Here is a 15,777-nt window from a genome sequence, read left to right on the forward strand (position 1 = left end):
TGGCTTTTGATACCTGGACTCCAGCTTCAGCCAACTGTCTTTGAAGCTCCCTAAAATTCTGGAAGCGGCTCTTCTTCACAATTTTGTTAAGGCTGCGGTCATCTTTCTTGGTTGTGCAGCGTTTCCGGCCACATTTTTCCCTTCCAACAGACTTTTTGTGGATATGCTTTGAAACTGCACTCTGTGAACAGCCTGCTCTTTGAGAAATTTCTTTTTGTGTCTTACCCTCCTGATGGAGGGTATCAATGATGGTCCTCTGGACAGCAGTCAGATCAGCAGTGATTTAGTTAACTGAACCAAGCTGAGTGTTTTTAAGGCTCAGGAAACCCTCGCAAGGTGTTTCGAGTTAATTAGATGATTCAGGTGATTAGTTGAATAGCCTACTTGTATACTTTTTCATGATATTCTAATATTTTGAGATAGGATTTTTGAGTTTTCTTAAGCTGTAAGCCAAATTCAGCAATATTAAAATAATAAAAGGCTTGAAATAGTTCAGTTGATGTGTAATGAATCCAGAATGTATGACATTTTTGTTTTTTTAATTGCATTACAGAAAATAATGAACTTTATCACAATATTCTAATTTTCTGAGACAGTCCAGTAAAGCCAGCTACGGAGACTGCACCTTTTTACACGGTGCAAATACGGTACATATTTATCCTGGAGGGCCATGTCTAATATCATTGTAGACAATGTACACTACATTGTAATCAATGACAATAAAGACAATTCCATTTTATAGAAAATAAATTCCAGTGCACCACTAGTCTGATTAGGATTCGTCACACTAACATCCCCTCCCCCGTCCTTCATAGGTGGAAAAAGGGGGCGTTGCCGCTTAACTGTGCGCCACGCTTATATGGAAGGCAACAGCTCACTTAGCCATCAGAGCTGCGCCGAAGAAAGACAGAGAAAGCAAGACACGCACGTTCAGCAAAAGAGAGACGCTTCCAAAAAAACAAGAGGAAGGAAACCTTGCATCTCCGACGCGGATCCACGCGGACAACGCACGCTAGTCACCAGAAGCAAAACGCTTTGGCGGAAACTGGACAGCGATGAAGTGGCTGCACCGCCACCTGCTCAGCTTGCTGTTTGTAAGCAGTCTGCAGCTCCACCGGCTCGCCGAGGGCTGCTCCTGCGCTCTTACACATCCACAAGACGCCTACTGCAACGCCGACATTGGTGAGGAACAGTGTTGGGCACATTAGTTTAAAAAAGTAATTTGTTATAGTTACTCACTACTTCTTCCAAAAAGTAACTGAGATAATAAGTGAATTACTCTATAATCAAAGTAACTAGTTACCTGAGAAAGAAACTATTTCCATTGCTTTAAAAATAAGTTGTGTGTCAAACAATTTGAAATCTTCTGAGCAAATACAAAACACCGTTGTGAGATCTGTGACCGCAGTTTACTTGTCTATTTTTAGAGAACATTTTTTTTTGTGTTTTGTTTTTTTGGCTTTGCTCACTAAAAAGAGCCGTCTGAAACGGCTCTTCAGGTTGCTTTTGTTGTTAAAATCCCTACATTAACAATTATTATGTAACATTATGCATAGAATGACTTAAAAAGGGGGAAGACTTAAGAAAAAAATAGAGAAATGGAAAAAAAGAAATTCAAAGAAAAATACCATAACTAAAGGAAAAAGAGATAAAAGAAGAAAAAAAAACAACTCAATTTTTTTCTAAACACGTTAACAGCGAAATATACGGCAAATATAATTATAGTATTTATGAATCTACAAAACAATACAATAAATACAAAACAATTTTAACCCTTTTATGCTCAACAAAATTAAAGTCAACAAAACAGAATTCCCCCAAAATGCACATTGACCAATTATAAGAGAAAAATAACGTCTCAGAGGGAACGAGCTTCTGATTGGTTGGGAGCTGGATCCATTCGTTCACTTCTTAGAGCCAGCGCATAGACTCGTTTTGTTTGCAAACGATACAAGTCGGGTGCTGTCAAAACTCAGCCCTCATCGCCTTTCTTTCAGAACATTAATAAATACTGTATTCGTAATCGTAACTACATGGTGGTCGTTATTTTGAATGGTGACATGATTCGAAAAGACGTGACGCAAACAATTTGGAGGAGAGCGGAAAACGGTGCTGCTAAAAACAGCATCAGAGGTGTGCCAAGCGACACACCATCATTGGCGTTTTGCAGCCAAAGTAACGCTTTTGACTGTCAGTAACCATAACAGCGTTGTAACGGCGGAAAAGAAACATTACTTAGATTAAGCCTTTACTGAAAAAATAACGCCGTTACGTAACGTTGTTATTTATAAGGACGTTATTCCCAACATTGGTGAGGAAACAAACATGACTTGTATCAACGAAATGCTTGTCCATATGCTTGGCTTACAACACAGACTATTCTAGGGGTGAGCACTAAAAAAAGCTACACACCAAAGTGACTTGAGGAGAGTTTCCAAAATCTCTGCCAAGTTTTTATGCACTCCATTTTAACATCTCAAGTTGGTAGCATACAGTCCTGGATTTTCCTTTTCATTTATGAACAGGTCTTGATTTAATGTTTCTTTCAGTGTTCAACAATATTTTAAAAGCAAAGGTAATTAGTTTAGCATTCCTTTTAGTGCAGTCGAAACTTTAGAACAGGGGTCAGGAACCAATTTGACCCAAAAAGTTATAAAAGAAAAAAAAAATTATATATATATATATATATATATATATATATATATATATATATATATATATATATATATAAAGGGCCAGACCATCTATTTTGAGACAAAATTCAACAAAAAATGCTAAACAAGCTCTTCAAGTCAGCTCAAGTCACATTTATTTGTTTAGCCCCTTAATCACAAAATATCTCAGGACTGCACTGGTTCCAATTACACCATCCCCTGATCATAAACCAACTGCAGGCAAAAGCTAATTCAGCACCACATTTTATTTCACTGAGTGACGTTTGATGATTTATAGAATCGCTTTGCATGTGACACCATCGGCTCCGCATGCATCGATACATTAATAATTGTGTATGTTCTATTTCATCTTCTAATCAGATGTACTCATAAAAAAAAGCCATAGGTTTCCAGCCACTACTTTGGAACGTTGTTCTGCTGCAGTGGTCGGCAATCACCAGGGCACGGACCAGTACTTTCTCGCACAGAATGAAAAAAAAGTTGCTCTTGCTTTTTGCGTATACCACACGTATACGTGTATTTGAGCACATTTTCTTTTACCTGAAAAAAGAACCTCAAATCAATCATAATTGCGCATTGGTGGATCAGTCACCAACTAACTTTCCCACTTTTCCTTAACATTGGATGCGATGGGAATCACACCTGAATTGCAGGAGTGAGAGCGCCGCTGATGACATAGGAAAAGGAATTAGATAGTATCTCTTCATCACACTATTTTTACTCATGGTACTTTGTTGTCTTGCCTTTTTATCTGGAAGGCACACGCAATGGGCCAATTGTAGTACAACTTTGTTTTGGCTTAAATTATTCTCATAATGCTCCATTACAACGTTGTAGAACGTAGCACAGAAATGAAGCATTACGGGAATCATTCAGCCAAAACAACGTTATACAACGACTGACCAATCATGTGCACCTTCAAAATAAAAAAAAAAAAGGTGAAACCAAAAAGAAAATAGTGTAATAATGAGATAAAATCTAATGCTTTTCTTTTCTAATGCTGTGAGAATATTGCCAAATATTAAATCAGTACATGGAACAGAAAAGGTTGCATTCGTATTGTTTATCCAAAATCCATTTCAAATTTCGACTGTTTCCGCTTCTTCATGAATTTAAACTACCATTGAACCATCATGTTGTCACTAAAAAAAAATCTCCGAGTTGTTATTTTTTGTTAGTGATTTACAATTTCCCCCAAGGGTTTTCTAAAGTGTTATTTAAAAAACAACTGTTTTTGATATCTGTCAAAATTAAATGTATCATTAGCGTGATCTTTAAAAAAATAATCTCAAATAAGTTTTGGTGGAAATGATAGTGTTTTTTCATCCTCTTGAAAAAGGAAAAAACACATTTTGGAAATGTGTTTTTATTTTTATTTTGAATTTTTATGAGAAATGCAAAGATGTGAGATAAATTTTTTTTTTACTCACCAGATCAACAAAATTAGTTATGCCTTCTCATGTGGGTAAGGAAAGCCGTGACTTGTTTTCATTTTTTACATAAACTATAACCAAAGTTAGGGAACTACAGCTTGGACCTGCAAAAATCGCATTACCTTGTGAGCTGCATACGAGAGGCTGCCAAATTGTTCGGGAAGACCACATAAGGACGGCAAAATGAGCAGTTTATCCTTGCATCACCTTACGCTCCGTCACATCTATCAGTTGAGGACTTTCCTGACATTCAAGCGTGGACCTGAATGTGTAATTTCGTCGATTGTGCATCACTTGTAGAAGTCCCAAAAAAAAAAAGAACTGCAAAACCCGGAATAGCTGAGACTGGCCAGAGTTTAAATCTGGAACTGACTTCTATGGGAAGAAAGACAAATTGAGAGTATTTCAAACTTAAGGGTTGAGAAGTGTTGATAAAAGTGAACCAAACTTGCTAAAGCTTCAGAGTTGGCTCAAGACGCCACAATCCGAGCCACTAATGCAGCAAGGGTGAAATCTTCCAGCTCCCACTGTCAACATAAAAAAATACAGGCTTGAATCATGACGATTTACAAGCCACACCTCAGTTCAACGCGTTTCGCTTGTTTTCCTGGCATTAACTCATAATCACCCGCAGCCACTTCGTTTGGTGAATCTTAATTAGGTAGGGTTGAAAACTGGGTTGTTTCTCCTCAGTCACGGTTAGAGATATTTTCCCTGGCACGCACCTGACACTCTGTTTTGGCACACAGAGTTATTGCTAAGCACAAAACTTTGGCCCAGAGATTTAATATAGCGCCGTAGGACGTTGGAGCGATCGTCTTGAACCAGGTCAGTTTGCAGCGGATTAGCTTAATACCTGTTTACGCTCGGCCCAAGATTGACGATCCAGAACCAAGAGTAACAGCTCCTGTCCCACCGGATGTGTGCATAGTGGCATTTTTGTCAAGCTAGTAGTGGCTTTCGACATAATTGGCAGCTTGTTGCGTTTTTCCACTTCGTTTTTTAGTGACCGTGCTTTCCTGGTACTACACAAATTAGGCCTTGACTCAAACAGTGGGTAGCTAATCTTGACTCACCCTCGAAAAGGGATTGTATCCTCATTGACAAAACTGGATAAGGTATTCTTCCCTAAAGTAACTTCAAATACAACACTGTGCCAAGGCTCGAGATTCCGTACAGCGCTTGGATGTTTGTACCCTAGGCCAGGCATATCAGATAACTCTCTCATCACCTCCCCATTTTTGATGATCACAAGGCTGGTTGGTGTTACACTATTTCAAAGTAGAGCACACGAACGATGATTCAATGCACAGGACTTAAAATCCGATGACTGACCTGAGACCGAACGTCTCCAAACCTGCGAGTCACTGCCGACAAGATCCAGTCATTGACATAAACAAGACTTATTTTAGCATTCGCAGTTGTCCAGATGGTTACAAATAAGCCAAGATAATTCCAGTTTAATTAAGTTTGAGAGGTTTTGGCAATTGTAAAATTTGAATTCCTCACTAAAAAGAGTCAACATAGTATGTTGCTCCATTCACCCATCTGTAAGAAGTCTAGCTCTAACCTACCATTTGGTGCAGGGGTGTCCAAACGCGGGCCAGATTTGGTGAGCTGAAAATGTGTGATAACCGGCCGAATATTCAGCCTGTTCTTTGAACATTCTTTAATGCATTCGCCCTCCATGAAAGGTTAGCAATACTTGGTGATCAGCGTCACAACCTATTGGCAAATAAGGCGGACGCAGTATTTGCGGCTTTCGGTTAATAAAACACTACAAATTCAGCTTGTCCTGGAAGCGGCGGCCCTAACAGTCAACTTTTCTTTTTTAATTTACAGTCGCCATGTCGGAGATGGGGTGGGCTAAAACTCTCAGAGAAAGCCAAAGGCAAGGTGGCCTGTACAAATATATTTTATACTGTAGTAATCATTGTTGGTGGGCCACATATTACTCATTTTATGACAGAGGTGAGTAACAATTTGATCATGGGCCGTAACTGTCACCCAGGCCGGACCTTGGATATGCCTGCTCGAGTGAAAATGGTTCGGGTATATATATTTCTGTACATACAACTGTTAGGACCCGTTGCTTTGAATTTCTTGTATCCCCATGCTAGCAAAAGAATTAGCGATTATGAAGTCAAGCTCATTTGAAAATAATCAAGACAATATTTACATGTTAAACATTCTTTTACTATTTTAAAGTTCCATCTGTGTGTCTGGTTTCCAAATGCAAAAAGCTTCAATCTTACCATCAATTTGTCACTTAAACTTCTGAGTCATTCTTTTGGCCTGTATTCTCACGATGATCGCCAGTTCTCCTTTTCCATTGGATGGATTAATTTTCAGTGTTTATTTTCGTGCACTGCAGTTATTGTCCTGAGAATTCTTCCTCCACCCCCTCGACTTCCTGACTTAGACCGCTTTTCTGCATACTAAATAAAATGCCTCACTACTCGTTTTGATTTGACATATTCTCACAGAGGCGACTGACTACACGCATATGACGTAGGCCGAAATGAATGCTTAACTCAATTACAGGCTCACCTCAAGACAAAGCTTGAGCAATCCTCTACTTTAGTTGTTAAAATAGAGAGGAATGAAATCGCTCAACAGTTATAAAAGATCACTTTTTGAAAATGGATTGAATAAACACTTTTATAAGCAAGTAAATATACAGAGTTGAGAGGAGGATGTCAGAGTCTTAGAAATCCTCTGTCAACGGAGTTACCGAGGCCACCAACAGCTAATTAGTGTGGTCCAACAAAAGGGTCCTATATGAATGAGAGTTAAGCTATATCAGCTGATGTGCATTCTCTTGATGACGGTTTTTGAGTTAAGATTCTCAAAAATGTATGATAAAATTCTTTTATTTTTATTTCTGCTTTTACAATTAAAACTTGCCTACACCATAAGGATTAGGCAGGTAACGCGCACAATTACGAAAGTCAAAGGAATGATAAGGATATGTTTCAATATGTTTGTGAATGAGTCCAATTACCATATAGAAAACGAATATGTTGTTCTCAATTCCAATCCCCAGGCTGTAATGTAAGGTTTCTTCACATGTAGGTAACAGCAGAAAGCTCACATTCATTTTGCTCTCACATTAAGATCTTAATTTACTTACAATTGCTTCTTTCCAGGATTTTATTTATCATCCTATGTTATCTGCCTGGATGTATTTCCATCAAAAAATGGCAAACCAAGGAAATCAGAACGCCTTTTGTCTTCTTACTTTTTCACCACTCTTGCTTGGGAATGTGAACCCCTAAAAATGTTGAGGGAAATTCCACAAGGAGAAGATAACAAGCAGAGTCAGCGTTAGTTGTGTCTGCCGCCGCCCGGCTGTTAACGGCAGGTGAACTTCAGATGACTGAGCTGTTATGCAGGAACCCACAAACATGTTATACCAAATAGTTGCCCCGGCCTTCCACAATAAGCCACCTTGCTCCCATGCAAGAGAAAGCAAACAAATCCCCACTGGAAGAGGACATGTAAATGTCCTCTTCCCTATGTTCAGATATTTAACTCCTCAGAGATCAGTCTTTGATTAGTATTGCAGGACTTGCGCTAGAAATTTCACATCAACACGCATATAAACACAACTTGCCCCGCTTGGCAAACAGTAGCAATGCAGAAAATCGGATAAACGGATTAACTGAAGCAACAACCTGGTCCTAAAATGGTATTTATCAGTCTTTTAATGCCTTCCGGCAGCCAAGGCTCCATGTTTGTGTGTGTGAAGCTTGCATGCCTGATAGAATGTGACGGTTTTTCTGGAAAACTCGTTGACTGGATCCTTATTATTTCCAGTCATTCGAGCTAAAGTGGTGGGCAAGAAGCTACTGAGGGACGGACCTTTTGGAACGATGCGCTACGCCATAAAGCAGATGAAGGTGAGATAATTAATTTTGTCAAATCAATTTGTCAAAAATTGGAATTCTGGGAAATATCACTACAACCATGATGATCAAGAACCAAGTTTGGGTCGTTCTAGCAAACTATGTCACTTTCTATATTCTTACATAACGCTGCAAATTTCCAAGAGATGCTGAGATTAGCCAACTGCTTACAGTAGACTCGAGCCAGGCCGTGGGATTATAGACCTTTGCAGGAATTACATCTCGACCACACTACTTGTGCAAACATTCCAACTGAACTACATGGAATGACTGCAAAATAAAATATATGACTTGAAATCAAGAGGACACATTGACCTCTTGGTTTGTTTATTTTGACTCTTGTCAGATGTTTTTCCTGGAAAACATTTTCCATGTGGATTAAGCGCACAATTGTTTTCAAATTCAAACAAATGACTCTGGGGGGGAAAAACTCATAACAAAACCTATAGGATTAAGTCTTCTAGGATTGAATTTATAGGTTTGTCCTCAGAACAAAAAGTCTAAACGTGGATTTCCTTTTAGTTCCCAGGCAAATTAATTGCAGCAGAGAAAAGCCAGTTCCCACCGATTTTGCATACCTGAACTAAATAAGGGAGTCGATGTCTGTAAGATCAGCAAAGAATATCAGCATCAAAGACAAACCACATTACACAACATAATCGTGTTATCTGTGATTTGGTTATGGGCATAGCACTAAGACTCCCTTCTCCCACGGGGAATTCCTTAAGGAATGTCATCTGATAAAGCTGACATGCTTAATTTCATGGCAGATTATTTATATGGGGGCTAAGCAATGTGTGCTGTGCCAGGGAGAGGGTAAAGCATGGCTCAAGTCTTTTTAACTAATATTTTGACTACAAATGTTCCTGTTTACAGATGTATAAAGGATTTGAGAAAATCCAACACGTGCAGCACATTTACACAGACGCCTCGGAAAGCTTGTGCGGCGTCAAGTTTGACATCAACAAGTACCAGTACATTATCACGGGTGAGTTACATAAAGTGCATGCTATTGTAGGACTAATCTATAAGTGGTTCTTTTACAGCTGAATACAAAAGTTGAGTGCATATTTTGAATAACCGGATTTGTCTAAGGTACTTAGATAGTATTGAAGCTTAATTCTGCAGACATATTACACAATTCTGCGCTTTAAAGGTTACAGAAATGTCACCATGTCCAACAAGGTTCCAAGGGTTTACAAATGTCCTCAATAAAACAACTTGAACCAAAATCATCAGACTCAGGCCAGAATTGTAGAATTCAATAGCCCAATCGATATAGAGCGTACAATCTAAAAATAATTGGGACAAAAATAGGCTAACATGGACTGACATAAGACTTAGATTAATACAATCCATTCTGCGTTGTTCTTGTGCAACACGACAAAATTGTTTGGGCTTTACGTAGGTTAAATTATTTTGTGATGGAACTTAAAGCAAATAAAATATCACAATTGGCTTTTAAAACAACCATTCCTTAAAGGAGCAGTGAGACATTTGGAACTGTTTTTCTTTGCCACCATCTCCTGGCTTATCTCACCATTGCAGGATCAATCTGTCTGCTCATCCATAATGCACAAGCAAGTACGTGCAAGACACACTCAAACTATTTTTTTCATCTTTCTTAGGGTTTCGGGTCAGTGTTTGGACTCTACTTAAAGCTTGACTTTTTTTTTCCTTTACCATTTTCATGCCACACTAACAAATAAAAACACAACAAAAACCCATGGGATAAGCATGACGTCACTCTTCAGCATTCCTCCCAGCCACCATTCTTGGAATGTAAAGTGTGCCGCTCGAATAGCTCTGCTAAAAGTAAGTTACAGTATGTCACAAAAGCGAGTACACCTCTCACATTTCTGCTGAGATTTAATCATAATATTTAATTGATCAACACTGAAAACATTGTTTTGAGTCAAATGTAGTCCGTCCGTGTAAAGCTTGTATAGCAGTATAAATTTATTTTCCACAAAAAATATTAAAAAAAATATTAATATATTCCTCAAAATATAGCTATTAGTATCTAAAACCCTGGTAACAAAAGTGAGTATACCCTTAAGTAAAAGTTCCTGAAGTTTAATATTTTGGTGCCACCATGATTTTGCAGAATCACTATAATCCTCCTGGCCATGGATTTCACAGGATCCTCACAATTTGCCACTGGAATGCTCTTCCACTTCTTCATGACAACATGACAGAGCTGGGGGGTATTTGAGATATTGTGCTTCTACCCCTTCCGCTTGAGAATGCCCCAAAGATGTTCTATTGGGTTTAGATTTGGAGACATGCTTGGCTAGTCCATTTATTTTACCCTTAGCCCCTTTAGAAAAGCAAGGAGTGCATTTCTATTGTGCTTTAACCAGTCACCGAAGACCTCCCAAAGTGCTTTACAAAGAACTTAACTTACCCATTCGCACACACAGTGGAGTCAGCCATGCAAGCCGCCTACCTGCTTATCGGAGGCATTGCGGGTTTAGTGTCTTAATAAAAAAGATTCTACTTTTCTACTTTCAACTTTTTAAGGACACCTTAAACGACGCACCCCAACTTTGATAAAATAATTACGTATTTGAAGTCTTTTTGTTCTATGGCACACAGATATATATATTTTTTTTTTTTAGAAAAAAACGACCTATTTGACGCGTGTTATTTTGGATCAATTAAATTAACGATGTTTGATTTTTGTTTTTTCGTTACAACCAGGAAAAGGACTGGTCCACACTTGACAAGATTTGGGTTACTTTTTAGAGTGTCATATTTCATAAATACACTAACTCCATCACGGAGCACTTCCCTCTAATGAATTCCAAGAGCAAAACATTTACAAAATCAGCTACCTGAACGCAGAAAACTTTTTCCTCTCTAACGACGCGTAATCACAAGCAAGCAGGAAGCGAGCGCTTTCCATTAAGGGCATTTTATGACTTGCTATTTCCAACAGAAGCACAGTTTACGTTGTACCCCGTGGTGCTTAGCATATATAACTGATGGTAAGTTCTGACCTGTAAATACTGTAACTGCATCCCGTGGTGCCGGCAAACGCGCATCAGGCTTGCCTGGGGATGGCGACCGTTTTTTCCGGCCCAGGTGAGAGTGACATCATCGTCCTTTTCTCTCTACTATATTTAGTCGCGCGTATGAACATTTTACAAATGTGAGCATGTGGGAGAGGCGTCTTTAACTTCACTTGATGGTTGCGATATTTCAGGAACATTTCTCACACTCTGCCAAGGAAGCAGCGCGAGCCGGAGGTTCACAGGAATGGAAAGGAATTAAAAAATACTTGTCAAATTCCAGTTTGGCGAAAACAAAGAGGGGGAGGACGCTAACATAACCTGATGTTCCCCAGTTCTTGCCGTAGACCACCTGTCTCAGGAGCCAGTAAGCCGCAAACAGTCCAAAGAGCTAAAAATACACCCACAATGACCTTTGGGTATTCCGAAATAGGGGTGACGTTTAATTTGGGTTTATGGTGCAGTATTGTCTTACAGCCAACAAACAAATTTTAAAACTTGGGATAAGGGTTGAAGTGGCTCTAAATTCAAAGTTTTCTTGGGATGTCGATGCTTCCAGTAGACCGCAGGCTGGGGCAGATCAGGCCTGGAAAGGGGTTTTAATTCGGCCTGCAAAACAACACCGAGAGGACACCTCCTTTTTTTCTTCTCACTCTTTCTCTTATTTTCTCCACTTTCTTTCTCTTGAACCTACTAATCTGGACCCGTAAGACTTTTTTTCTAGCATGTTCCCCCAGCTAAAATGAAATTGCCACCCCCTGCCGTAGACTCACCGTCCAGTAAACTGTCTGAGTGGATTTCATTGGCAATGTTGCTATCCGAATATGCTCACATACTACATTTATTTATTCCAACTTTAACTTGTAATCAAATTTTTTTTCAACGAGCAAGCCTACAGTTCATGTACAATTTAAAAGTGCTGTCTGGTATTTGAAACTCTGTTACTCTCTGTCGCCATCTTCTGGTTTCAAGTTCTGATCGCAACATCAGGCAGTTCTTTCATCAAGTATGTGCATCTCCTAGATGTGCTCGAATAAACTATTCTTTTTTTCTTTTATCTTTTCTGGGGTTTGCGTTGGCGTTTGGACTGTATTTGAAACAAACCTTACTTTTACCATTTTCATGCTACACAACCAAAACACTGCCGAGATGAGCATTAAATCACATTTATTTCTCTTCACCTCTTCATGTTAACCATTGGCTTTCAGATGGACTCTTCCAAATCAAGATAATGACCTTCCCGGCTGTTTTTTTTTCAAACGGGAGTAGCTTATTGACCCTTTGCACACACGTGACCTAACTACGTGACGACAGCATGACTGACGGTAGTAACCCATAGTAAACAGTGGGTATGGCCAGTAAACAGTAGACAACAACAACAAACAGCTACTATTCAACACCATTAGCAATCACTAGTCAAATAATATTGTGCAGCTGTCGGATGAGGTCGGAAAGCAAAAAAAGTGCTATTTTAGGAAATTGAGGATATTGAATTGAGATATTCCTTTGTCGTTGTTATTGATATTTGTTCCAACTCAAATCATAATTCAAGTCGTTGGTCATGGCTCTCATTCTGCTGGGGAATGCAACGTGATGTTACGAGTAAAGAGTCAATAGATAGAAAATTGGCTTGGCAAGCAATAGTTACTAGGTTTGAAACCAGTATTGGAAAGCTATTATTCCACTAAAGCATTCCACAACAGTCCACCAGTGCAACTAACTTGCTAAAGACAGTTCAAGTAAGACTTCTTAAAAAACAGAAACTGAGCAACATCCATGTTTTGCCAGGTCGGGTGTACGATGGCAAGGTGTACACTGGACTTTGCAACTTCAACGAGCGGTGGGAGCGCCTCTCGCTGGCTCAGAAGAAAGGCATCAACCACCGCTACCAGCTGGGCTGCAAATGCAGGGTGAGTGCAATGCTCGGAGAGTCGGATAACTTCGGAGAGTCGAAGAGGAAGATAACCTCCCCCATAAAAGCAGTTTGTTTACGATTATGGGAAGAAGCGCAAGATCTTGAATGGTCGTTAAAAACTGAGTAAGTCAATGACCGAAACGGTCTGATCTTTATTTTTTATGTCCTGTGCATAGGACGAAACAAACTACCCGATGTTTACGGAATTCTAGCTTTACAAGAGTGGGCTTACCAGCTGCTAACATCATCGACATCTTTACAAAGACCTGCTTGTTCTCAGAAGCTTAAGGAAGCCTCTACAAGTATGGAAAAAAGATCACACACATTTAAGCTTAAATTTGCCCCGTGCTTGGTAAAAGTGTCCCTTTCCCACTTATTAAAATGACTCCAAAAGCAGGAAGTCACTATAGAGGATAATCTCTAAACAAAAAATTGGAAAGTTCAAATTGAACTTAGATTGTAACATTCAGATCCAAATTAGCAGCTGGCAACTGTGACTTCCGATGTTTCCGATCATTAACTCCTTGAAAGGTTCTACTGTGTGAATCTTTAGCTTGTGTTTAAGCGGGCGGATTTTTTTGTGCCGGCACAGTGGAGGAGAGAGCGTTTACAGGAATCCTTTGGGAATCGGGCAGACAGCAAAAATCGAATTGAGCATTTTGGGGGGGTTTAATGAGTATTCCCAAAAAGAAAGGACTGACAAGATTTTTAAACACAAGCTTCCTTCTTTATAGTCACCAGTAATTTGCAACCAATAGAAACTCAGGCAAAACTCAAGCTGTTCCCAAAAATCATAGAGTAGAATAGAATTGTACTTGATTGTTGTTAATGACTATGTAGTGTTCATTGTTTAGAACAAGATTAAATGTGGCACTCCAGGTAATCATGTAATAAAAGACTAACGAAAAAACTGAGATAAGAAATAATATTAGGATAGAAAGGCTGGTCTACAAGCGCTATAAGCGAATAAGTGTATCAGAAAAGTAGTGCAATTAACTTGCAGCGACTTTTTGCATAAACAAGAATAAAGAAATACCAAATGAACGAACATTTTTCTATACGTAGAAAATATATCTTTTTATTTAGGGCAGTGTTTTTCAACCACTGTGCAGCGGCACAGTAATCAATTGTCAGACTGTGACGTGGGAAATTATCCAATTTGTGCCTGTGCCCTCTAGAAAAAGCTCTCTCATTCGGATTTAGTTTACCGTAGAGCCAACAGCACCGACTGGTGGCGTCCCCCTGGATTTTTTTCAATAAAAGAAATGTGTCCTGGTTTAAAAAAGGTTGAAAAACACTGGTCTAGGGCGATTATGGCTCTGGGGAAAAACTGTCTTTAAGCTTGTTAGTTTTTGTAAGGACCTGAGAAGAGTCCTTAATAAAGGCAATACTCTGCTTCAGTACTGAGAGCCAGCAATGTCTTCCAGACTGGGCAGAGTGCAGCGGATGATTTTCTGGGCTGTGTTGATGACCCTACGTAAAGTTCATTTGTCTACTGTCTTGCTCCAAGTATGGTATACATCGTGTGTTTCTTCCCATGCAGATTAAACCCTGCCACTACCTGCCCTGCTTCGTGACCTCCAAGACAGAGTGCTTATGGACGGACATGTTGTCCCACTTTGGTTACCCGGGTTATCAGTCCCGGCACTATGTCTGCATCCAGCAAAAAGAAGGCTACTGCAGCTGGTACCGGGGCATGAGCGCACGTGATAAAACTGTGGTCAACACAACGGAACCCTGATCAAGCCAATGATATATTAAATGCCATTTTGCTCCTTTGTATAATATGACAGGGAGTCGCAAAACCTGCGCTAAAAACAGACTCAAGAAATACTGATTCATTACAGTGCCTGCTTTGTAGCACTTGTGATTAAACCAATTTGTGTTCAAAAGTAGACTTGAAATGATAGATTACGACCTCCACCACAACTAGTTTTAGCATTATTGCAAAAAATCAATGAGTTGGCCTTTTATTGGTGCACAGAGGCAATGTGGCCTTATAAAAATCAAACTTTACAGTATAGGAACCATGGTGTAAAGTTTTCGTGCCAATATGATCAGTAAACACATCTTATTTCAGTGTAGTCAACATCAAAAGTGTTCAATTCACTGATGCGAAAAAACAAAAAAAAGTTTGTGCCGTTGCACCTAAAAGCTACGTGTTGTCCACAGATGGTGGGATTTTATTTTTACTTGTAAATAAACTACAGAAAATAAATATACTGAAACCTCTGTAAAGTGTTTATTTCTTGGATCAGATAGATTTGTAGATTTGCTGTATAAATATATATAGTCTTATAACATTGCGCATAAACAAAATGTCCTCAAGGAGGGACAAGCATTTTTGTTGTGATGTTAAAGTGTGATCATCATTTACAAACCGAAAGATTATGTGCAGAGGCTTCAGATAGTTTTATTATTATTTTAGATTCACCTATATAAACGTCATTGGATTCTTTGACTGTTTTTTTGCCCAGTTTGATTTTTTTCTTCAGTATCTTCAGTTCATTCCATTAAAGTGATTTCCTCGGGATTGGAAGAACAGCCCTGACGCCAAAAGTCTCGTCCCGAATTCAAAAAATGAATTCATAAATTTGAATTAGAAACTGAGGCTGAATTTGGTGATGGGGCTTTATTTCCAAACGTGTTATTTATGCGATTCAAATTTGTGTAAATATGCTGTCTCAAAAGTGATCATTTTGAGAAAAAGAAAGCAAACAAATCACGAAAACTGTACAGTCTGTGTCTGAAAGTATTTTATATTTTTATAATAAAGATGAAATGAATGAATGTGAGCTCCTGTGCATGTGTTTCTTATTTCCTAAAGGTCGG

The 15,777-nt window shown here is 39.0% G+C and overlaps 2 protein-coding genes across 3 annotated transcripts in view; one reads left to right on the forward strand and one right to left on the reverse strand.

Moving 5' to 3' along the window:
* syn3 (synapsin III) overlaps nt 1-15,777 on the reverse strand; it is a 208,297-nt gene that overhangs the window by 77,893 nt on the left and 114,627 nt on the right. The window lies entirely within an intron of this gene.
* On the forward strand, nt 850-15,740 carry LOC148357374 (metalloproteinase inhibitor 3). The gene is made up of 5 exons (XM_088348465.1): nt 850-1,182; nt 7,928-8,010; nt 8,893-9,004; nt 12,819-12,940; nt 14,489-15,740. The coding sequence occupies exons 1-5, from the start codon at nt 1,056-1,058 to the stop codon at nt 14,684-14,686; spliced, it is 642 nt and encodes a 213-aa protein (XP_088204591.1). The 5' UTR covers nt 850-1,055; the 3' UTR covers nt 14,687-15,740.

The sequence above is a fragment of the Urocampus carinirostris genome, chromosome 11 (genome assembly GCF_059441175.1).
Source record: "Urocampus carinirostris isolate Australia breed hairy pipefish chromosome 11, RoL_Ucar_1.0, whole genome shotgun sequence".
In the NCBI taxonomy this organism is placed as follows: Eukaryota; Metazoa; Chordata; class Actinopteri; order Syngnathiformes; family Syngnathidae; genus Urocampus; species Urocampus carinirostris.